The sequence below is a fragment of the Podarcis bocagei genome (genome assembly GCF_964188305.1).
Source record: "Podarcis bocagei genome assembly, chromosome: 17".
NCBI classification, from domain to species: Eukaryota; Metazoa; Chordata; class Lepidosauria; order Squamata; family Lacertidae; genus Podarcis; species Podarcis bocagei.
In genome coordinates, this window is record NC_138143.1 from 37289481 (window position 1) to 37313642 (window position 24162).

The 24162-nt window shown below is 50.4% G+C and overlaps 1 protein-coding gene across 1 annotated transcript in view; it reads left to right on the forward strand.

The window, feature by feature from the left end:
- Nucleotides 1-2703: 2703 nt before the first annotated feature.
- FBXO10 (F-box protein 10) overlaps nucleotides 2704-24162 on the forward strand; it is a 45238-nt gene continuing 23779 nt past the window's right edge. Inside the window, exons 1-3 of the mRNA XM_081176265.1 lie at nucleotides 2704-3232; nucleotides 9066-9656; nucleotides 12126-12983. Of these exons, the coding sequence (XP_081032391.1) occupies nucleotides 9072-9656; nucleotides 12126-12983 (1443 nt within the window). The 5' untranslated portion in view covers nucleotides 2704-3232; nucleotides 9066-9071. The remainder of the gene's footprint in view (nucleotides 3233-9065; nucleotides 9657-12125; nucleotides 12984-24162) is intronic.

Consider the following 24162-nt stretch of genomic DNA (forward strand, 5'->3'; position numbering starts at 1 on the left):
GAACAATGACTATCATCAGTGCAGGTAAGAAAAAAAAACTTAATTTTACTTTTTATCATCTACAATACTGTCTTATTTATTTAATAGTACAGTACATTATTGCTTTCATTTTATGGATTAATGGTCTTGTTAGATAGTAAAATTTGTGTTAAATTGCTGTTTTAGGGGTTGTTTTTAAAAGTCTGGAAGGATTAATCCATTTTGCATTGCTTTCTATGGGAAAACGTGCCTTGGTTCTGGAACGCTTTGGTTTTGGAATGGACTTCCGGAACGGATTAAGTTTGAGAACCAAGGTACCCCACTGTATTGCAATACATACATTGATATGAGTCTGAGAGACATAAATTACACTACCAGCTTCACAGTATGTTCTCTTACCTGCTAGATATTACGCGAGATGAGCACCACACTCCATAGTCGTCTTTGACTGGACTTAACTGTCCAGGGGTCCTTTGCCTATCTTTTTTTAACCTATTGTACACAACACTTCTCAAAACCCAGATTAACTAGGTCTTTACAGCACAGAGTTCTCCACCCAAGTCTGTCCAATTCAACAAGCTCCCAACAAGCTCCATCATCAAATTGGTCATCAGAATGTATTTGTATCTAGATAGATAAAGGTAAAGGGACCCCTAACCATTAGGTCCAGTCGTGACTGACCCTGGGGTTGCGCCGCTCATCTCTCTTTATTGGCCGAGGGAGCCGGTGTACAGCTTCCGGGTCATGTGGCCAGCATGACTAAGCCGCTTCTGGCGAACCAGAGCAGCGCACGGAAACGCCGTTTACCTTCCCGCTGGAGGGGTACCTATTTATCTACTTGCACTGGCATGCTTTCAAACTGCTAGGTTGGCAGGAGCAGGGACCGAGCAATGGGAGCTCACCCCGTCGCGGCGATTCAAACTGCCGACCTTCCGATCGGCAAGTCCTAGGCTCTGTGGTTTAACCCACAGCGCCACCCGCGTCCCTTATAGATAGATATCTAGTACCAATTCCTTTGCTCTAATGACAATAAAGCAGAGCAGCATTTTGAGTACAGAGGCTTTCATAAAAACATGAAACAGAAATGAACTTGCACCACAACTTCAAAAGCCCATCGAAAAAATATGGGAGAGAGAGGAGATCCCAGCAGACTTCAGGGATGCCAAAAGTTCGATCTCTTTTTTAAAAAAGGTGACAGAACGTGTTGCGGAAACTATCGAGGCACACCTAGGGATCTGACAGGAGCTCTGGAACAGATCCTGTGCGCAACCAGAAGTACCACTGTATACATTTTTGCCAGTTTACTTGGTGTTAGATACCAACGATGTATCATTTTCATATAATTTTCTCTTAGACCATAACATGCAACAAAATTTTATATCCCACAATCGTTCCCATGCTTCCATACCTATATTATGAGCAACACAGAGAACAGCAACTACCAGACTTTTAGAAGATATCTGAAGGCAGCCCTGTTTAGGGAAGCTTTTAATGTTTGATGCTTTACTGTATTTTAATATTTTGTTGGAAGCCACCCAGATGGGCAGGGTATAAGTTATTATTATTATTATTATTATTATTATTATTATTATTATTATCATTATGATCATCATCCTCATCCTCATCTATTGCCCAGTGCATCAATGAGTGTATCATCATCCTCTGTCTAATGTCTCAACATCAGTTGTTTGAAATTACTTTATTTTGACCCCCAAGTGCTCGGAGGGGGGGAACCCTATCAAAACCTTTCTACAATGTCTACACTGAGTTACGTATATTTATTTATTATTTATTTACTTGATTGTGGGGGCAGCTGCCCCCTCCCCGGCTACGCCCGTACATAGCTGTCAACCGTCCCTTATTTGGCGGGAAACTCCCTTATCCCAGCGCCGTTTCCCACTGCTGTCCTGGATTGATGATGTCCCTTAAATTTCCCAGGTTTCATGCTCGCCCGGCTGGGGAGGGAAGCAGCGGCTTGGGGTCCTCCGTCTCGAGAGAGCAGAGCACGCGTGTCCCCGTCTCTCCCTTTCCCCCCTCAGGGGCGCGTCGTGAGGAGACGGGTGGCGGCGGGCGGGCGGGCAGGCAGCCCCTCTCTTGCGAGACTTCCACCGCGCTGCCAGGGGAAGCCGGAGGCGGCAGCGGCTGAGGAGGCGGCCTGAGGGAGGAGGAAGAGGGGGTGATGGGGAGGGACGCAGAAAGGTGGCACTTCAGTGGCGCTGCATCCGCCTCATGCCGGGCTCATGGGCGGCGTGGGCGAGAGTCCCTCTCCCTCCCTCTCTCTCTCTCTCTCTCTCTCTCTCGGGTGGGGAAGGGCCGATGGAACTCCTCGCTCCAAGACTTTGGCAGCCCCGACGTGCTGCTTAGCATCCCCTCCAGCCAGTGCAGCATCTTAATGTAGTGATTTCCCCCTCTGCATCCCTTTCATAACTCTATTTTCATAAATCAATTGTCCATCCATAGTTCAAATTTTTACTACAAGTTTTCTGTCAATCCTACCAATGTATGGTAACTCTTTACAATAGCTTTTCCAATAAATTATAAACTTTCCCCATTCTTGATGAAAGAGGTCCTCTTCCTGGTTTCTAATTCTGCCTGGAAGCTTTGCCATCTCCACGTCGTTCATCAGTTTTGTCTGCCCCTCTTCTCTGGTCGGAGTTGTAGATCCTTAGGACCCCTGCAAAACACAGTCAGGGGCAGCCAAAGCAGAATGGCTCCATCAGTGCCGGATTTCTGTATAAACTAAGCCAAAATCCCTTATTTTGGCTGCTGGTCCCTTATTTTCGAGGCTGCTGGTTCCTTATTTTCAAATCTGTAAATTGACAGCTATGCCCGCCCTATCATGGAAGTGAGTTTTCCGGGGACTGCCCTGTGCACACGTGACGAGTCTGAGCCCCCGAGGCTACTTAGAAACAACATCGCCAAAGATACACGCGTGTGCGTGAACGTGGCTGGTCTGCAAAGACATTGGCGACCCCCTTCCTCCAAACCAGGCTCCCCTCTCTTCCCCCCCCTTTGCTGCAGCCGATCTCTCTCCTCCAGGACCCCGGCGACCATGTGATCGCCATGATAGAGATCCCGAGGAAATGCACTCTTCGTGCGCCTCCCTTCCTTGGGAAGATCTCTATGATCGGCGCGGCCGTGCGCGCCGGAGCCGGGGGAGTGGCTCCGATCCCGGGGTGTTTCCAGCAGCCTCCGGGCTCGGCTCGCTGGCGGAGAGGCGCTTTCTCGCCGGAGACCGGGATGCCGTCATAAGGTAACGAAGCAAAAGAGCAAAACCAGATCGGGAAACTCATGTTTGGCGGTGTGTTTTTTTGTGTGTGCACTTTCTTAGCTCTGCTAGCAAGTGGGGCCGGGGGGGGCGCGCGCCCTGCACGGTGCAACCCGCTTCGCTTTTGCAGATCTTCAGGGTCGGCTGCATGCATGGTTTTTCCCCCGGGATGTGTTTTTCTGCATGCATAGTTTTTCTTGGTGTGCGTTTTTCTGCATGCATAGCTTTTCCCGGGGCGTGTTTTTCTGCATGCATAGTTGTTGTTTTCTCGGGATGTGTTTTTCCTGCCTGTGCCCACACTTCTCCTCTTGGAGCAAGTCCCCTCGGGACAGCAAACATGGAGCGGGTTGCACAACGCGCTCACAAAACGCGATCTGTGGATGTTGTCCGGATGTGCTTCCGATTTCTGGGTGGTTTTTGGTGATATTTTTGGAGGGGAGGAGGAAGGCGGGATTTCCCCCTCCACACAATGGCTTTAGACTTGTTGGCTTCGCTCTTTGTGCTCAGAGCATCAATCCCTATGTTTGAAAACCTGGTGGGCTCCCCACATTTTTTTGGGGGGGCATTAGCAATGTATATGCACAAGTGGTAGATCTGTGCATAGGATGTGCTTTGCAAGACGCACATAGGATGCGCTTGATTAGTATTTATTATTATTATTAATAGCACAGGAGATAATAGAAATGCAATTTGCGAGCAGATATTAGGAACCTAGGTGTGAATTTCATGCTCTTTATTCAGCTCATAGTAGCAATGAACGAAACTTTCCCTAAAACGTCTAGCTATATATACACTAATTTACACAATTAGCATGATTGGCTAATTCCGGGTTGCTCCTGTAGGCCAATCAGGTTGCAGATCCACCTCCTCCAGAAGCCTGATTGGCTGTTCCTGCAGGCCAATCGGGTCGCTGATTCACTTTCACCTGGAGCTGGATTGGGTGGCTCCTGCGGACCAATCAGACTGCTGCACTCTGGATCCTATTGTTCTAGGATTCAGCTCAGTACATAACACTAGGAAAATGCTTCAAAGTAAACCAGACTAGTGGTCCATCTAACTACAACCTTGGCTGCTGTCCCCCAGCCCTGCCTGGAGATAACAAGGACCGAACTTAGGACCTTGGGACCTTCTGCTCTAGCACTGAGCTGCCAAACCTTTCTTAAAATGTTACGGGAGTTTACCTGCCTTGGAAGAAGTCTGGGTGCTTAACAGTTCCCCTACAACAGGTAGATTATGATCCAGTGGTACATCACTGGGCGTCTTTGGTAGATTGCGGTAGACCCTGCTCCCCGAAAAACCTTTGGCTCTCCCCAGATAAGCTCAGCAACTTTGCCTCGCCTAAAAAAAGCTCAACAACATTGCCTCTCAATAACAATGGGTAGATTACAGCCGGTATTTTTTTAATATGAGTACAGTGGTACCTCGGGTTACATACGCTTCAGGTTACATATGTTTCAGGTTACACACTCCACTAACCCAGAAATAGTGCTTCAGGTTAAGAACTTTGCTTCGGGATGAGAACAGAAATTGTGCAGCGGCAGCAGGAGGCCCCATTAGCTAAAGTGGTGCTTCAGGTTAAGAACAGTTTCAGGTTAAGAACGGACCTCTGGGACGAATTAAGTACTTAACCCGAGGTACCACTGTAGATCACAGTCTCTTGGGAGTTGGACGTGCCTGCCCTACAGTAAAGGAGCAAGCTAGAGAGAGACCCTGATGTTAAGGAAGTTGATACGAGTTTTAGTTTGCATTGGTAAAACACTTGCTTTCAACCTTTAGGGGCTCACGCAACTGTGTGGCCTTTGCTTTCCTCTTAGGCTTAGTTAGGCTTGCAATTAACCCTCTTGTTATACTTGCAGTTCAGGATAATGAAAGGGTGGGTTTTATTTTTGCACACAGTGTGTATCCAGCAATCGAAATTTGCCAGGCGCATTTTGCACCTGCCTATTGGCCACATGCAACCAAGTGAAGATGCCAAGGCGTCAGGATGGTGTCTGACGTCTCCACCATCTGGAGCGGCATGCCTTCAAGATCCTTGGTTTTTTTTTCTTTTTTAAGCGGCTACATACAAATTCAATAAAACAGAGAATACAGCACAAAGCAATACATAGTGTTGCAATAGCATTTCCAAAGCAGCTCCAAAAACCAGCCACAATGTGTTGATTAAAAACCGGAGGAAACAAAATAGTTTTTCAACTACCTGCCTATATTATACGAAGCAGGTGTCAAATGTCATTTTACATGGATCCTTGAATCTTGACTGTTTTCACACGCTAGCAGCGCACCCTGCAGAATTCTAACCATTACAGTGGTACCTTGGGTTACAAATGCTTCGGGTTACAAACTCCGCTAACCCGGAAGTAATTGCTCCGGGCTACGAACTTTGCCCCAGGATGAGAACGGAAATCGCGCGCCAGCGGCGTGGCAGCAGCGGGAGGCCCCATTAGCGAAAGCGCGCCTCAGGTTAACAACGGTTTCGGGTTCAGAATGGACCTCCGGAACAAATTAAGTTCGTAACCCGAGGTACCACTGTATATTTTATCTGCACAATCAGAATGGATTTCAAGGAACCAAAAAGTCATATTGAAAAAAACAGCTTTTGAGCCGGTCTGCCCCCAAAATGGCAACTGGACATTCTGTTTTGGCGACTGCAATTCTGTTTTAAGGACCCATTTGGCGCCCAGTTTATATACCTCGGGTTACATACGCTTCAGGTTACATACTCTGCTAACCCAGAAATAGTGCTTCAGGTTAAGAACTTTGCTTCAGGATGAGAACAGAAATCGTGCTCAGGCGGCCCGGCGGCAGCAGGAGGCCCCATTAGCTAAAGTGGTGCTTCAGGTTAAGAACAGTTTCAGGTTAAGTACAGACCTCCGGAACGAATTAAGTACTTAACCTGAGGTACCACTGTATCTGGAGGGTGAAGTGGAACTTATACCTTGCCTTAATGGTGTTGTATGTGGATCCAGGGAGCTATTGAGCTATGGGGTGTGTTTGAAATGCGGATACCCCACAAGCCACCACTTTGATTAAAGTGGGACTAATAGCTGCTTTCAGGAGATGGGGGCGACTTCAGTCTAAAAACCATTTTGGGGGGAGTTAACGCCTCCTTTCCCAGCACTGCCTGCTCCGAGCCAATTTAGCTTCTTTGAGCTTTTTATTTTTCATTTTAAGACATTGAGATGTTCAACAATAGATCTCCTGCGTCATGCGCGGTTTGGCTCTGAATGTGCGTGCCAGTGGTGGCCTTGAGGAACTGCTTTTAGCAGAGCTGAAAAACTACAGTATAGCAATTTACCTCCAGGTTAAAAAAAAATAACAATTTCCCTCCAGTGAAGCTAGTGATTCATGTTATTTTGTTAAGGGACATCCTGAGCCCCCAAAGAGCGGAAAAAAGAAGAAGGGGGAAAAAGGATTCCACTTTAGAGGGTGGGGGTGAGAGCTCCCCCCTGAAAAAATGAAAATGAAGGCTAACGGTCAATGAGATCAGAAGGTGATGGTAAAAGAAAGTACTTGGTAAAATTTGTTTGGCAGTAATGGAAGAGAATGTACACAACAAACTGTCAATAGTGATAGAAACTTGGACAGATAATCTATGCTCCAAATGGCTCCTTAAACCAAGGTTACAGTCACCAAAATGGAATATCTAGTTGCCATTTTTGGGCAAGACGGCTCAAATCACGGGCTGACTGTGATTGATTATCAGTTCAACATCTGGCTAGTTCAAATGACAACCTTGAGCTGGGTTAAGAACAGGCATCCCCAAACTCGGCCCTCCAGCTGTTTTGGGACTACAACTCCCATCATTCCTAGCTAACAGGATCGTGGTCTGGGATGATGGGAACTGTAGTGCAGAAACAAGCTGGAGGGCCTGGTTTGGGGATGCCTGGTTAAGAACTTTGAGCAGCGAAAGGATAAAAGTCTCTTCATCCAGGGACAGTCCACAAAACCAACATAAACAACAAAGACAAAATCATAGGAACCAATTAATATATTATCAGAACAAGCAAACAGACAAAACCCCCATCAAGGTACTATATAATAACAAACAGTTATATTTTTATCTGCACAGTCGGAATGAATTTCTGGAACCAAAATGCTTTTTCCTGTGCAGCCTGAGCAGCAGTAGTCACAATTAAGAAAAAGAGGTTTGAATAGACCAATATATATATATGTGGATTGTCACTGAATCAAGTGACTTTTCTTCTTTAAGTTCTCAAAGCTCTTAGTCTAGCTCAAGTTTGTAATCTGAACTCGCCGGATGTTTAACTGAGAAAAAATCACAGCCAGTCCATCATTTGAAAAATAAGACTTTAGAGCCGTCTTGCTCAAAAATGGCAACTAGACATTCTGTTTTGGTGACTGTAACCTTGATTTAAGGAGCCATTTTGTGCCCAACACTGCTCCATGGCCTGCAAATGCTCAATTTTCTTGTGCTTTCTTGTTGAGATTTGCAGCTTGTCTTACAAGGTAAATAACGTGAACTACGGAAAGGCTATTTTGAGGCTGCCGCTGTGGCAACAGCGGAACACATACAAGTTCTAAAAGGTGCCTGGTTTTTAAAAGGGATTCTTTCCCTATATCCCCTTTTGTTCCGGATACGTTACAATTTTTCATTGAAAAAGAAAAAGAAAAATGCCAGTATTTTCCCAGAAAATGGAGAGCTGGTGCTGATAGGAGTTGTGATCCAAAACACCTGGAAGGCAACAGGTTGAGGGTATAACATTGCCCGGTTTGCATATGCATATAGATCACTTGATTTCTGAAAAGTGTTGTTTTTGTGGGGATGTGAAATGATATGAACATAGGCATTTCTCTTGGAGGCAGAATTAGAGGGGCTGGCTTATTACAGGTGACAAAGCCCTAATGCGCTGAGGTTGGACACACATTAAAGCATGCTTTGGAAGTTGCAGTCCAAATCATTCTAGACGATAGCAGGTTGCTGATGGTTGCTTTTAGAAATTGCATTCCCTCGTGTGAGGGAGAAGAAAAAAGGGGGCTTGTTGGTCTCAGGTGCAATAGGCCGGTCGGTTTGAGCCCCTGCGCTTGGACTAGCTGGTCCTCATAGTCCATTTCAGCTCTAAAATTCTCTGCTTCTCTTTCTAAAAATCTTCTTTATTGATTTTTCACAGAAAAACTTTACAGGTTTTGACACAGACCATAAATTACTTTAGCCATAGACTTCCCGCCCTGCCCCCCTTTCCCATGGTTTCCATATTTACCCTTTAAAGCTGTAAATTTCATGTATAATATTCAATACAGCCATTTTAACCTATTTATCTTAATACAGCGGAACCTCGGTTTCCAAGTGTCTCGGAAACCGAATGATTTGGAAGCCAAATGCCGAAAACCTGGAAGTAATTGTTTCTGTTTTCGAACGCGCCTCAGAAGTTGAATGGCTCCCGCTGTGTGTTTTTCCATTTTTTCAATGGATTTTGCCGCCTATTGTTTTTTGAATGTTTTGGAAGTTGAAAGGTCTTCCGGAACGGATAATGTTCGAAAACCGACGTTCCACTGTAATTAATACTGATGCTTGTATTTCAAATCGTGCTCACGTTTTCATCTCGCTATAATAGTTATTTAAATACGCGATAAAAAGTTTCCAGCTCTCAATGACATTATTTTTTGTCATTTTGGCCTCTAATCGTTACTGTTAATCTCGCCAGTTCCACCTACTCCATCATTTTCAAAAGCCATTTACAGTTCTTTGATTCTCTGATCCCCATCCCTCATACAACCTTTGAAAGGAAGGGGCGGAAAGAGGTGAGCATCTCCTCTTAAGTCTAGAGAGTAATGAGTCTTTGTGCCTTGCCGTTCATAGGTGACGATGGAAATCAGTGGCTTGCCACTGGAGTTGTGGCGCCTGATATTGTCCTACTTGCGCCTTCCGGACCTTGGCCGCTGCAGCTTGGTGTGCAGAGCGTGGTACGAGCTCATCCTCAGCCTGGACAACACCCGGTGGAGGCAGCTTTGCCTGGGCTGCATCGAGTGCCGGCACCCAAATTGGCCCAACCAGCCCGACGTGGAGCCCTGGTCGTGGAGGGAAGCCTTCAAGCAGCATTACCTCGCTTCGAAAACCTGGACCAAGAACAGCCAGGACCTCGAATCCTCCAACTGCTTCTACCTGTTCAGGAGGAAGAAGGACCGGCGCGTCCTTTGCGTGGGTCCCGGCTGCGAGTTCGAAAACCTCCGGAGCGCCTTGGTTTCGGCGTGTGTTTATGACCGGATCGTCCTGTTGCCCGGAGTGTACGAAGAGCAGGGTGAAGTCTTCCTTAAGGTGCCTGTGGAAATTATGGGGAGGGGCAAACTCGGAGATGTGGCACTCCTGGTGAGCTTCGACCAGCACTGTCCAACCGTGAGGTTATGCAATTTGGTCTTCATGCCAGCCTGGTTCACGCCCATCATATATAAGGTGAGTGTGAATGGGTCAGTAAGGCTCTCCAGATATCGTTGGACTACAATGCCCATCATCCTGATGACTGGGGCTGATGGGACTTGGAGTCCAACATCTGGAGCTACCACCACCTTGTCTACCACTTACCGTATATTTCACTCTGTAGGACACACTTTTCCCCCTCCAAAAATTAAGGGGAAGTGTTTGTGCATCCTATGGAGCGAATGCAGGCTCCTTGGCTTCAGCGATAGCAATGCGAAGCCTCCAAAGTGCTGAGTGAGCACTCCCTCTGCGCTCCGGAGGCTTCGCGTTGCTTTCGCTGAAGCCTGGAGAGCGAGAGGGGTCGGTGCACACCGACCCCTCTCACTCTCCAGGCTTCAGGGATAGCCGCCTGAAGCCTTTGGAGCGCAGCGGGACCTCGCGCTGCACTCCAAAGGCTTCGGGTTCCTTTTGCTGAAGCCGGGAGAGCAAGACTTTCCTGGCTTCAGCAGAGAGGGAGAACTGCGCAGCTCCCCTTCAGCCAAGCGGGAGGAGAAATGGAAGGGGCTCCGTTTCTCCTGCCGCTTCACTGAAGGGGCGCTGAGCAGAGAGGGGGAGATTTTTTTTTTCTTGTTCTCTCCCTCTAAAACACAGTGCGTCCTATGGTCAGGTGCATCCTATAGGGCGAAAAATACGATACCTTTGTGGATCAAGCAGGGAACTCTGGGCACCAGTAAGAATAACAGAATGGGCAATGAATGGATCTGAACCAAGTGACACAGTCCATTGAAGGTTCTCTTGCTCAGGTTGTAGCACATTGAACGAGAGCTTCGCGAGAGCATGATGGTTTCTGTTTCGGGCATGAAAATGTCAGATCGGTCCTGCAGCAGGGGTAGGCTGGGATCATGCCTCAGTCATAGGTTTCTGCTCCCCCCCAGGACAGGTAGAAGACCAAGAGTAAACTGGGAGGTCCTGTGCTTACGACTATTGCTTTTAAAAATGTGTTTTTATTAAAAGGTGTACAAAGGTACACACAGGTTCTCAGTTTTCAGATCATAGAGTCCTTTGCACAGAGACATTACTGTTGTAGGCAGTATGGGGTTGGGGGGTGAGGGAAGTGGGGAGAGAGGGGAGGAAAAAGAAGTGTGTGGGGGGAGACAGTAAAGATCCATTCTTGATTAATAAATTTATTTGGTTTTTCAAATTAGAGTTTTACAATCACATATCCAACATACAACATAAAAACAAGATTCCAAAGTATTTCCCTCCTCCCCTTGGCAGGTCCTATTATTAATCATTTCCTCCTGCATCTTTTATAATAATCCAGATCTTTTACATCTCCCATTATATCCAAAATTCACCATTAAACTACAAGTGTTATTCCAATCCTACTAACAATTTTGTTTACAATGGATTTTAAGGTAAATTACAAATTTCCCCACGTTTTATTCTTTTACATAGTGTACGAGAAGAAGTTTTGTTTTGGCATCACTTGAGTGGGTATCTTTATTTTTTGCTGGCGGTGCAAGAGATCAGGAAGCCCAGGACATGGCCGGTTGTAGCCGGTGGGTTGCAGTGTGTTTGTTTGTGTGATGGGAATGCAACTGTATCAAATTAGCCACATCGATTTGTGTGCTGTTGGGGGATCAGTCATTGTCTTGTTGGCCTACATGTGTAATAAAGGGGAGCCACACCGGGGTGAAGGCATCTTCCTTCGTTTGTCCCCATGCTCGTTTCCATTGGTTAGCCACCTTTCTAGTAGGGCAGCTTCCCATGCAGTCTCCCTTGGGTTCGTTTGGTAATCTTCTTGGTGTCTGTTGTGAAATTGTTTTGTGACTGTGAAATAGTGGTACAGTGGTACCTCAGGTTAAGTACTTAATTCGTTCCGGAGGTCCGTACTTAACCTGAAACTGTTCTTAACCTGAAGCACCACTTTAGCTAATGGGGCCTCCTGCTGCTACCGCGTCGCCAGAGCACAATTTCTGTTCTCAGCCTGAAGCAAAGTTCTTAACCTGAAGCACTATTTCTGGGTTAGCGGAGTCTGTAACCTGAAGTGTATGTAACCTGAAGTGTATGTAACCTGAGGTACCACTGCACAGTCATACCTCAGGTTACAGACGCTTCAGGTTGCGTGTTTTTGGGATACGGATGCACCGAAACCCGGAAGTACCGGAATGGGTTACTTCCAGGTTTCGGGACTCACGCATGCACAGAAGCGCTAAATTGCGCTTTGCACATGCACAGAAGTGCTGAATCGCAAGCTGCGCGTGCGCAGACACGGCGCTGCGGGTTGCGAACGTGCCTCCTGCATGGATCACGTTCGCAACCCGAGTGTCCACTGTAGTATTAATAATAATGATAATAATAATAATAATTCTGTCACCTATCTGACAGGGTTGCCCCAGCCACTTGGGTGGCTTCCAACAAAATATGAAAAACACAATAAAACATCAGCCATTAAAAACTTCCCTGAACATATATTGATCTGGTGTCATTCTTTTTCTCTAGACAAACTCGGGCCATGTCCAGTTTGACAACTGCAACTTTGAGAACGGACAGCTTCAAATCCATGCCCCGGGTACTTGCCAAGTTAAATTCTGCACTTTCAACCAGTCCACCATCAATTTCCACAGCGTCGCCATCTGCCTGCTGGAAAACTGTGAGTTTGTGGGCAGTGAAAACGCCTCGGTGACTGTGGATGGCTGCCCATCTGTGGACAGGAACTGGGCCTGTAAGCACTTGAGCACATTGGCCAAATCCTGCTCCGCTTCGCTACAGACGCCGGAGCCACAGACACATTGCAGCGCATCGAAGCTGGAGAGCCGGGGGCCTCTGCTGACGAGCGTACGGACCTGTGAAATTGTGGTGGGTGGGGACCCTGGCAACGCGCTGCCTACTTCGCACCCTCCAGCAATGCCGAAGAAAGGGTGCGAGAAAGGGAGCGATGTCGCTGGGCATCTCCAGGGGGCCAACAAGGAGGAGGCCGCGACAATGGAGACGGATTCTAGCGACAGCGAGCTGAGCATGAGCAGCGAGAACGAGGACGACGACGAGTCGATGTGCCGGCTGCCTTACCAGGCGCATAGCCTGAGTCACATGCTGGCCAAGGTGATAGACGGCAGGCCGCAGGCCGACGGCTTGGCGGCGCTTCCGAGTGACTACGAGCTGAAAACTCTGCAGCAGGAGCTTCAGAAAGACAAGGAGGCGCAGTCTCTTGCCAACGCCATGCAAGGATGCCTCGTTCGGAAGTGTCTCTTCAGGGATGGGAAAGGCGGCGTCTTTGTTTGCTCCCAGGGGCAAGCGAGAGTGGAAGGGAGCATCTTCCGGGACTTGACCTATGCCGTGCGATGCATACAAAACAGTAAGGTGCCGTACAAGACGAGGAGCAAAATCTTGCATGCCTGGGTTAAGTGGGCGGTAGTGTTCGGTCGGTTTGGGATTTCCTTTTATAGGCAAACATTTTATAACAACCTTGAGCTTCACGCCTCTTAATAGTTGGGGATGTCAGCCTCCTAATTTATGTCGCGACTTGGAATAATTTATGCCTGCCCTAAGGAGATGAGAGCGTTGTGTGCTGGAAACAGTAGAACACCGCAGAATACAGTCATACCTCGGGTTGAATATGCTTCGAGTTGAGCGTGTTTGAGTTGCGCTCCGCGGCAACCCGGAAGTAACTGAGTGCGTTACTTCCAGGTTTCGCCGCATGCGCAAATGCTCAAAATGACGTCACATGCATGCGCAGAAGCGGCATTAACGACACGCGCATGCGCAGATGTGCCGTCACTAGTTACGTTTACCTCTGGATGCGAACGGGGCTCCGGAACGGATCCCGTTCGTATCTAGAGGTACCACTGTATAAGAAAAATGGTAGAAAGCAGTAAAGCAGCAGCAGCTCAAGTAAGCTAAGATTAAATAAAGGACCGATTAAATAGGAAAGTTTTCACCCAAACAGAGGCAGCAAAGAAGCCAAGAAGAAGAGTTTAGATTTGATATCCCGCTTTATCACTACCCTAAGGAGTGATAAGCCAAATGGAGGTTGAATTGTAAAGTTGGAAGGGACCACAAGAAGCATCTGGTCCAACCCCCTGTTACTCAGGAATCTTTCGTCCAACTGGAGCAGCCCAGTCCGTTGGGCAGGGTCCAGATAATAAAATAATAATAATAATAATTATCATAACGTGGGACTCAAACCCACAACCCTGAGATGAAGAGTCTCAATCTCTACCGACTGAGCTATCCCTCATCAGTCTACTTTAAAACAAGTAGGCCAGTAATTCTGCCATCTGTATAAATTATACAGATTAAGATAATTCACATGAGTATTTATTATTTCTCTCACCTGAATTCTTCAACACAGTTTTTGCTCATTGTTTTGTATACTTCTACTAGTTATGGAAGGGACACGGGTGGTGCTGTGGGTTAAACCACAGAGCCTAGGACTTGCCATTCAGAAGGTCGGTGGTTCGAATCCCCGCGATGGGGTCATCTCCCGTTGCTTGGTCCCTGCTCCTGCCAACCTAGCAGTTCGAAAGCACGCCAGAGTGCAAGTAGATAAATAGGTATCGCTCCGGCGGGAAGGTAAACGGCATTTCCATGCGCTGCTCTGGTTCGCCAGAAGCGGCTTAGTCATGCTGGCCACATGACCCGGAAGCTGTACGCCGGCTCCCTCGGCCAATAAAGCGAGATGAGTGCCGCAACCTCAGAGTCGGCCACGACTGGACCTAATGGTCAGGGGTCCCTTTACCTTACTAGTTATGGAGAATGGCAAAGACCAGGATATTTGAAAGGTATTGAAACACCAAATCTACGACCATTGAAAAACTTTGCCAGCCTCTCTCCTGGTTTCAAGTCACCAGGCATTCATTGCCTGTACACCTGCAGGCATATCATCATATCCATAAGGTTTCTTGCTTTCTTTAAAACGAAGCAGTAGCAATGGAAAAACGGAAAACAGGAGTTTGTAGGAAAAATAATTTGTGATTTCCCCACACTTAGCTTTCAAAGCATACCTAAAGCTTGCCTGCCTTTTTGCCAGCCCCCAAACCAGAAAGCTCATTTGAGCACTTGGTTGTGGGGTGCATTTAGTTGCGGAGGCCTGGCCAAAGAGCTGATTTCACCCAGCCACCCTCCTTGAAGTCAGAGATCAAAATATGGAGAGATTCTATTTTCAGAATCTGGTGAGGTAAATGTATGAATGCATGTCCCCACTGCCCTGATTTGAAATTCATTGGTCTATCAGTACGGCCTTAACCATTCTTGAACTCAGGAGTGTGTGGCTGAATGAGCTTTCGCAAACCTGGACCCACCCCCAGATGTTGGCAGTCTAAAACATCTGGAGGACAGCAGGTCGCTGAAGGTGGGTCATTCCTCAGAGAAGGGGGCTCTGGGGAGAAAGGCAGAGCTGCGGGAGTCCTCCTTGGTTGCCATTTCCACGCCAAAGAATTCAGAGGTCTAGCCAAGGTAGTTTTGAAAGGGCTTGGGAGATGATATGTGAACTGTAATACACAGTTTATGGTGCCTGCAACCATTTATGACTAGGTCTTAAATCCTGCACGTATCTCTTCAAGAATCTGGCGAGCGTGCTTCTGCTCCTTGCTTAGCAACCTTTAAAAAGGAAGCCTTTTGTGTAGGGAGCTGCTGAGATTTTAGGATCCTAATTATTCGGAGACAGTGGCTAGGATATTGGCAGCTCCTGGGTACGGAAAAAAGAAACTGGGCCACGTTAATTGCTTATGCTGCACCCTTCATCCATGAATGCTTTGCTGCAGGGCTGGCTGACTGACCTTTGTTGGGGGGGGACTGAGGGCCACATTTGACCTTTGCCAAGCATCTGAGGGCCACAGGGGATGTGGCCACCCACACACTTGCACACACATTTTTCCATGCGCGCGCGCACACACACACACAGCACTCCTTCCTTATTTAATTGTGACAAGGAGGAGGGGGTTGTTGACCCATCCCCAATCTGATGACTGGTGAGGGGGCCATTTGCATCCCTGTCAGGGTGCTGGGCTGGGAAGGCACCCATCTCTCCCCCCCCTTCTTTCTGCCGCTTCCAAAACAGTAGAACTGTTTCCTTGGAATCCGTTCCCCCAGGGCAGGGGTCTGCAACCTTTAAGACAAAAAGAGCCACTTGGACCCGTTTCCGAAGGAAAAAAAACCTGGGAGCTGCAAAACCATTGCGACATTTAAAACAAATATATCTCCAGAGCCGCGATCTGACAGCGGGCGGGAAGGTGACGTCGGGACTAACGCACGCACCGCCCCCATACGACATCACAGCCAGTACAGCGCCCGCCACAGTGGGGAGTGTCGGGGCGCACAATGTGCCTCCTCCCCTCGCTAGTATCCGCCCCGGAGCCGCGGCAAAGGTGTAAAAGAGCCACATGCGGCTCCGGAGCCGCGGGTTGCAGACCCCTGCCCCAGGGGGACAGCGGCTGGGGGTCTGCCGTTTTTTACAACAAAGGTGTTGAGTCGTACCTTGATGGCTGACAAATTTATGGTAGCATAAGTTTTTGTGGACCACAATTCTCTTCATCAAATGCATGAATTGTCATCCTCGGTTGCAGATATACCCGTGGGTTGTGCTTTCATCTTGGGGTGTGCGTGTCATAAGCAGTGAATTCAGAGGGAAACAAAATTCAGGAAATATAGTGACGGTTGCATCATTAATACCAGCAATTCTCGAAACAGTAGTAGACGATGCAGTGATCCTGGCACCAGTCAGCCAAGTAATGCATGCAGCGTGGTGAAAACCTGTTGTCCTGATTCAGTCCAGAACTGATGGCATTGAATTTCTTGATGAATTCAGGGGTTCCATATCACAGTCTCCCTTGGAAGGTTGCTTCTTCATCTATTAAGGATAGCACTTCATGCATCTCAGCTGGTCAGAGTGTGGTGGTGCTAATGCCAAGGTTGCAGGTTTGATCCCTGTATGGGGAAGCTGCATATTTCTGCATTGGACTCCCTCAGGGTCCTTCCCAATTCTACAACACTGATTATGTCTGATGCCATGTGATGTACAGTGGTACCTCGGGTTAAGTACTTAATTTGTTCCGGAGGTCCTTTCTTAACCTCAAGCTGTTCTTAACCTGAAGCACCACTTTGGCTAATGGGGCCTCCTGCTGTCGCCGCGCCGCCAGAGCATGATTTCTGTTCTCATCTTGAAGCAAAGTTCTTAACCTGAAGCATTATTTCTGGGTTAGTGGAGTCTGTAACCTGAAGCGTATGTAACCTGAAGCGTCTGTAACCCGAGGTACCACTGTAGTCAACAGTACAGTGGTACCTCGGGTTACAGACTGTCAGGGGTTCAGAAGCAGAGACGCAGAGAAGGGAGGAGACAGAGAGCGAGGGGGAGGAATACGAAGGAAAGATGAGTGGGGATGACGAACCGAGATCGCCGAGCTTATCCAGTGAGTCCGAGGATTCCCAGAAGGGAGCGCCAGCAGTCAGAGCAAGGGGGGAAAGCAGGGGGACACCCCAGGAAGAAGGGTCCAGAGAGGAATCAGAGAGCAGCAGTTGGAGATCGGGACCCACGTACCCAGCCGGGAACAGCGGGGAGAAAGGGGACCAGATATCGGGTTCCGGAGGCTTTCAGAAGGAGGGAGGGCATGAGTCAGGAGTAGTCACGCCCACCTCGGGGAGCGACGAAACGATCAAGAGGAAGGTTGAGAGTTGGGCGCGCGCGCCAAGTTCAAATGTAGCGGAAGCTGGCGCAGTAAGCAGCTCAGAGAGTGAACCAGGTCCCAAAGCCCGCCGCAAGGAGGCGGAAGGGTCAGGGGGGTCCGCGTCAGAAGAGAGTAGGAAAAAGGAGACCCCGGGGGGCAGAAGGACCCAGAGGCGGAGGGAAAGGCGCAGGAGGTGGAGCAAGGCTAGGGTATTAAGCTGGTGTGCTAGAGGCGGAGACTCAGACGGGTCTTCGCCGGTCTGACCTAGAAGAAGTAGGGCTGCATATTGCAGTTTGGAAATGGAAGCTGTAATCCAATAAAGACTCTTTTAACCTGAACGCTGGCTAACGTGGTCCTATGTGAGCTGGGACTGAGTGGCAGCCCTGACAGTAAGACCCGTCTCATTTAAGCTTCGGACACCTGATACCTCGCAGCGGAGGCAGAAGCAGCGAGAGGAGGAAATTGGTGTTTGGGAGCGAGCTCACAACGGTTGGCAGAGATGACGGAAGCAGAGAAAATTTCAGCGCTGCAACAGGCAGTGACCCAATTGAACGCGGAGGTACAGGCATCCAAGAAAAGGGAGGAGGATGCGGCAGCCGCCTACAGAGATCTCCACGCCAGGTTTGAAGCATTGGTTAAGCATGGGCAGCCAGGACCCAGACCGGAGGGGGTTGGGTTGGCACGGAGAGCAGGAGGGCTTGTGGCTCACTTCGATGGGAATTTACAACAGTACCCCAATTTTCGAGCAGACGTAATGTGCGCACTGCAACTGCTGGCGAAAGACTTTAGGGATGAGGAAGAGAAAGTGGGGTTTATACTATCCCATTTGCATGGGGATGCTAAAGCGTGGCTACGCAATTTGTGGAGGGATAAAGATCCGGCGCTTCAGAATGCAGATGCCTTTATCAAAGCGATGTATGCGTGCTTTTTATCTACCATTGATGTGGATCTTGCCCGACGGGAGATTCATGGACTGAAACAAGGGAGGGCGAGCGTACGCCAGTATCACGCCCGCTTTTTTGCGCTGGTCAGTGCCTTGGAATGGGACCGGGATTCGCCCCCAGTCAGAGACCTATTCTGGGAGGGTTTAAGCAGTGCTGTTAAAGACGAAGTTGCGAGGGGGGAGAGGCCCCGGAGCACGCAGGAGGTGGTCCAAAGGGCGCTGACTGTGGGGGTGAGGCTGGAAGAACGTCCGTGGTGCAGAGACGAAGGACGTGGAGGGCGCGAAGCAGCGAGAAGTTTCTCTTTCGTTCCCAGGGACGCTACGCGTGCGCAATCTACACCTCCGCCAGGAGGGGGAGTGGAACCTATGGAGGTGGGAGGAGCCAGGGCTCAGTCAGCTACCAGAGCCCCTGCACCGGCGGCAGTCAAGACTAAACCTCCTAGAGGGACCAGGAAGTGTTATATATGCGACAGCTCTCAACACTTGGCGAAAGAGTGTCCCCAGAGGAGCTCCAAGCACACTGCAGCCTCCGCAACGGTGAAAGCGGCCACGCAACACAGCGAACACCAGCAGGGAAACGACGATGTCTGGCTGGAGACAGAGGCACTGGGGCCCAGCCAGACGCATCACTGAAGCAGTCCCCAGCGATCTTGCAACCCACAGACCCCCTCCCACCCAAACCAGTAGTGCAACTCACAGCATCTCTCCAGCTGCCCGATGGCGTCACTATCGAAGTCCCGCTTTCTGTGGATTCTGGAAGCAACGCAGACTTTATAGCACAGGATTTTGTGGAGCAGCACGCTATACAGCTATTACCGGCCACTCTGCCCCTGCAAGTCGTCACAGTGGATGGCAGAGAGTTGCTGGGGGGGCAGGTGGTGAAGCAAACGCCGCCAATGGTGATGCGCCTTGGCAACCACAGGGAAGTCATCAGTTTTAACGTCACACGACTGTCGGACACACCCATTGTGTTGGGCATGAGTTGGCTGGACAGGCACAGTCCGACACTGGCTTGGTACCAGCGACAGCTGATCTTCGGCTCCTCTTACTGCGCAGAACACTGCATCCTGCCCGGACAGGAGGGAGAGGAGGAGGAATCACAACTGCAGTTGGGAACGTTGCAAGCAGTCCCCCACAAATACGCAGACTTTCTGGAGGTCTTCTGCGAGAAGGAGGCAGACAAGTTACCACCGCACAGGCAATATGACTGCAAGATTGACCTCCTACCAGGGGCGACGCTACCGAAGGGGAAGCTGTATTCCATGTCTGAGGATGAACTACAGGAACTCAAACAGTTCATAGATCACAATTTGGAGCGCGGTTTCATCCGGGAGTCCAGGGCAGTAGGGGGCAGTCCTGTTTTCTTTGTGAAGAAGAAGGACACGCCCCAAAAGAGGCTGGTGGTGGATTTTCGCCTCTTGAACAAGATGACCAAGCCCTCTGATTTCCCCATGCCCAGGATTGACGACCTACTGGCGACGGTGCGCAAGGGACGCGTGTTTACTAAGTTGGACCTGCGAAGGGCGTACAATCTCATCCGCATGAGGGAGGGCGATGAGTGGAAGACAGCCATGTTCACGCCTCTGGGCACCTACGAGTACAGAGTGATGCCGTTTGGATTGCAAAACGGTTCTCACTGTTTTCAAGCTTTCATGCATCATGTGTTGGCGGGACTCCTCTACAAGAAGTGCGTCTGCTTTCTGGATGACATCCTGATATTCTCCGAGTCGCAGCAAGCGCATGACCAAGACGTTCGGGAGGTGCTGGAGAGGTTGCAGCAGCATAGACTGTACGCCAAACTGGAGAAGTGCCAGTTCGACACGACGGAGGTGGATTTCTTGGGTTACAAGTTGTCGGACAAGGGGCTAGCCATGGACAGCGCCAAGGTGCGAGCGGTGTTGGATTGGAAGAGCCCGCGCAACCGGAAGGAGGTCCAGCGGTTTGTCGGCTTCGCCAACTTCTATCGCAAGTTTATCAAAGGGTTCGCGATGCAGACGGCGGCTATTACGGACACGCTAAGCTCCAAGAAAAAGAAATTCATCTGGACGGAGCAGGCAGAGCAGTCCTTTCAGGCACTCAAGCGTCTCTTCGCGTCGGAAGAGCAACTGCTGCATATCGACCCCAGCAGACCGATGCGGGTAGAGACAGACGCGTCCGATAGAGCAGTGGGAGCTGTCCTGCTGCAGAGGGACCCACAGGGGGTCTGGAGACCGGGAGCGTTCTACTCCAGAAAGCTCAGCAAGTCGGAGCAGAACTACACCATCTGGGACAGGGAGTTGCTTGCCATTCATGCAGCATTCAAAGCATGGAGGCACTTCCTGATCGGCGCCAAGCACACGGTGCAGGTCTGCACGGACCACAAGAATCTGGAGCACTGGCGCACGGCGAAGTTCCTGAACCAGAGGCAGATACGTTGGGCGGAGTTCTTTGCTGACTTCGATTTCCGAATAGAGTACGTCCCAGGCGACACCAACATCATGGCGGATGCACTGTCCCGAAAACCGCAATACCTCGAAGAGGCGACGCCAGCGGCAGCCATGCACATCTTCGCGCCAACAGCGTGGGCGTGCGCTTCAGCCACAGTAGACCTGGATGCGGTGCGGCGGGCGTTGCAGGACGACTCATTCGCGCAGGCGAAGATGGCCGAGGTGCACAAGGGCACGGCGAAGAGCGACGAGTTCCAGATACGGGACGGCTTGCTCTTACGTAAAGGGGCCATCTACGTGCCTGGAGATGAACTTCGCGCCAAGGTACTGCAGCAGTTGCACGACGCACCCACGGCCGGGCACTTTGGCACGGAAAAAACGGTGGAATTAGTCGCAAGGGACTTTTGGTGGCCCAGACTGAGAGGGGAAGTCGCGGACTACGTCGCGAGGTGCGACACCTGCCAGAGGGCCAAGCCGGTGCACAAACCACCGGCGGGACTGCTCGAACCGCTGCAAACGCCGTTTGAACCGTGGGAGAGGGTGGCCCTGGACTTTGTCACGGATCTACCCAGCTCGAGAGGCAAGACGGCTGTACTAGTGGTGGTGGACTTGTTCACCAAGATGGCACACTTCATACCGTGTGCGAAGGTGGCCACGGCAGAACAAACAGCCAAACTGTTCATAGACCACGTGTTCAAAGTGCACGGGCTGCCGCGGTCTATACTGTCCGACCGCGGTCGCCAGTTCATCTCGAATTTCTGGCAGAAGCTGATGGGCTTCCTGAACGTCAAAATCAACCTGACATCAGCGAGACACCCGCAGACCAACGGGCAAGCGGAGAGGGTCAATGCCATCATGCAGCAGTACCTGAGATGCTATGCCAATCAACAGCCTGCGACGTGGGTGGATTACCTGCCGCTCGCCGAGTTCGCCTACAACAACACGAAGCACGTGTCCACAGGGGTGACACCGTTCTTCGCCAACAATGGGAGGAATCCCAGAACCTTCCCGGGACTGGACAGAGTGGGGGAAGGGGAACCGCAGACGGCGGACGCTTTCGCGTCTGAGTTGCAGGAGGTCCACGATCAACTCCGACGGCAGCTGGAGCTAGCGAAGCACGCATACAAGGTGCAAGCGGACAAGCACAGGCGGGTTGGCGAAGAGATCCGAGTGGGAGACTGGGTCTGGTTGGCAGCCCACGCAGTGCCGACCAGATCGTTAGCCAAAAAGAAGTTGGGGCACAAGCAACTCGGTCCATACCAAGTCGAAGCGCAGATCAACCCAGTAGCTTTCAGGCTGGTGCTCCCGGAGGGTTCCAGGATGCATCCGGTGTTCCACAGGTCGGTGCTCACTCCCTACAGGACACCTCACAGGTTCCAGGAACCAGGAACAGCACCGAGTCCGTCTCAGGAGCGGTCGGAGGCGGGAAGATTGCCACAGCAGGACCCCATCAACGAAGTCACGGAGATTTTGGACTCCAGATGGGGGGAAGACGGAGTGGAATACCTCCTAGCCAGAGAGGGCACCCGGGCCAGTGCTAATAGCTGGGTGCCAGACTACGCTTTGGAGGAACCCCTGCTCAAGGACGAGTTTCATGCCCTTTTCCCACACAGACCCATGCCAGCAGGCTTCTTCGACGACTGGTTGTTCACGCCCACACTTTCCTCCAGCACGTTCCATGGCTTCGACTCGGACGGGGAGCCCGCACAGCGCACACATTCCCCAGAGGGGTCACCGGAGGGTTCGGCGTCCGACACCTCGTATTGGTGGGACGATCGGCCAGAGGAGCAGTGGCGCCGGAGGTGGCTGGAGATGCCAGGTCAAGCGACCGACGCAGAGACTGACATGGACGTGTGCGGGGAGGATCTCGGTTTCGAGCACGGCGGCACTGAAATGGAGGCGGAGCAGCTCACCGTTGACGAACGCGAGGAGGAAGACTCGGAGGTCTTCAGTTGGCGGCCAGCAACGAGGAGCGAACTGTATCCGGCATTCACTCCTGTGATGATGGAGCACCCTGCAACCACCCTTGAAAGTGGGGAGGGGGGAAGGGGGGGCTTCGAGGGGGGATGGATGTCAGGGGTTCAGAAGCAGAGACGCAGAGAAGGGAGGAGACAGAGAGCGAGGGGGAGGAATACGAAGGAAAGATGAGTGGGGATGACGAACCGAGATCGCCGAGCTTATCCAGTGAGTCCGAGGATTCCCAGAAGGGAGCGCCAGCAGTCAGAGCAAGGGGGGAAAGCAGGGGGACACCCCAGGAAGAAGGGTCCAGAGAGGAATCAGAGAGCAGCAGTTGGAGATCGGGACCCACGTACCCAGCCGGGAACAGCGGGGAGAAAGGGGACCAGATATCGGGTTCCGGAGGCTTTCAGAAGGAGGGAGGGCATGAGTCAGGAGTAGTCACGCCCACCTCGGGGAGCGACGAAACGATCAAGAGGAAGGTTGAGAGTTGGGCGCGCGCGCCAAGTTCAAATGTAGCGGAAGCTGGCGCAGTAAGCAGCCCAGAGAGTGAACCAGGTCCCAAAGCCCGCCGCAAGGAGGCGGAAGGGTCAGGGGGGTCCGCGTCAGAAGAGAGTAGGAAAAAGGAGACCCCGGGGGGCAGAAGGACCCAGAGGCGGAGGGAAAGGCGCAGGAGGTGGAGCAAGGCTAGGGTATTAAGCTGGTGTGCTAGAGGCGGAGACTCAGACGGGTCTTCGCCGGTCTGACCTAGAAGAAGTAGGGCTGCATATTGCAGTTTGGAAATGGAAGCTGTAATCCAATAAAGACTCTTTTAACCTGAACGCTGGCTAACGTGGTCCTATGTGAGCTGGGACTGAGTGGCAGCCCTGACACAGACGCTTCAGGTTACAGACTCCGCTAACCCAGAAATATTACCTCGGTTTAAGAACTTTGCTTCAGGATAAGAACAAAAATCACATGGCGGCAGCAGCGGGAGGCCCCATTAGCTAAAGTGGTGCTTCAGGTTGAGAAAAGTTTCAGGTTAAGAACAGACCTCCAGAACGAATTAAGTTCTTAATCCGAGGTACCACTTTCGTTTATACCAGCGCTAGCCAGTGTGATGCCTTCTAGCTCTTTTGGGCTACAGCACCCATCAGCCTAAGCCAGCATAGTTAATGGTCGGGGATGGTGGGAGTTGCAGTCTGCAACATTGGCTACTTCCAGCTTATGCCATAACGGGTTTGTAAGCTTTAAGGTATCACAGGAGTCTTTGTCGCTGTTGCTGCACCAGCCTCAACATGATGCCTCTTCTGGGAACATGGAAATGGAGGGATGGTCTCCGCAGATTGTGGAGGACGGCGTAAGCATTCTCTGTCTCGCCCCTGGATTTGCTCTTTTGCAATAACAGCATCGAGAAGTGCAGAAGTAAAACCGGGAGATGTCAATTGTCAGTGCAGGACTCCTGCGCTCTGTGCGTTCGGCTTAGCTGATGAGTGAAACATTAAGTGGGGGTTTGTGTGCCGTTCGTTACGCAGCTATTGTTCCCGGGTGAAATGCTCTGCAATTACACCTGC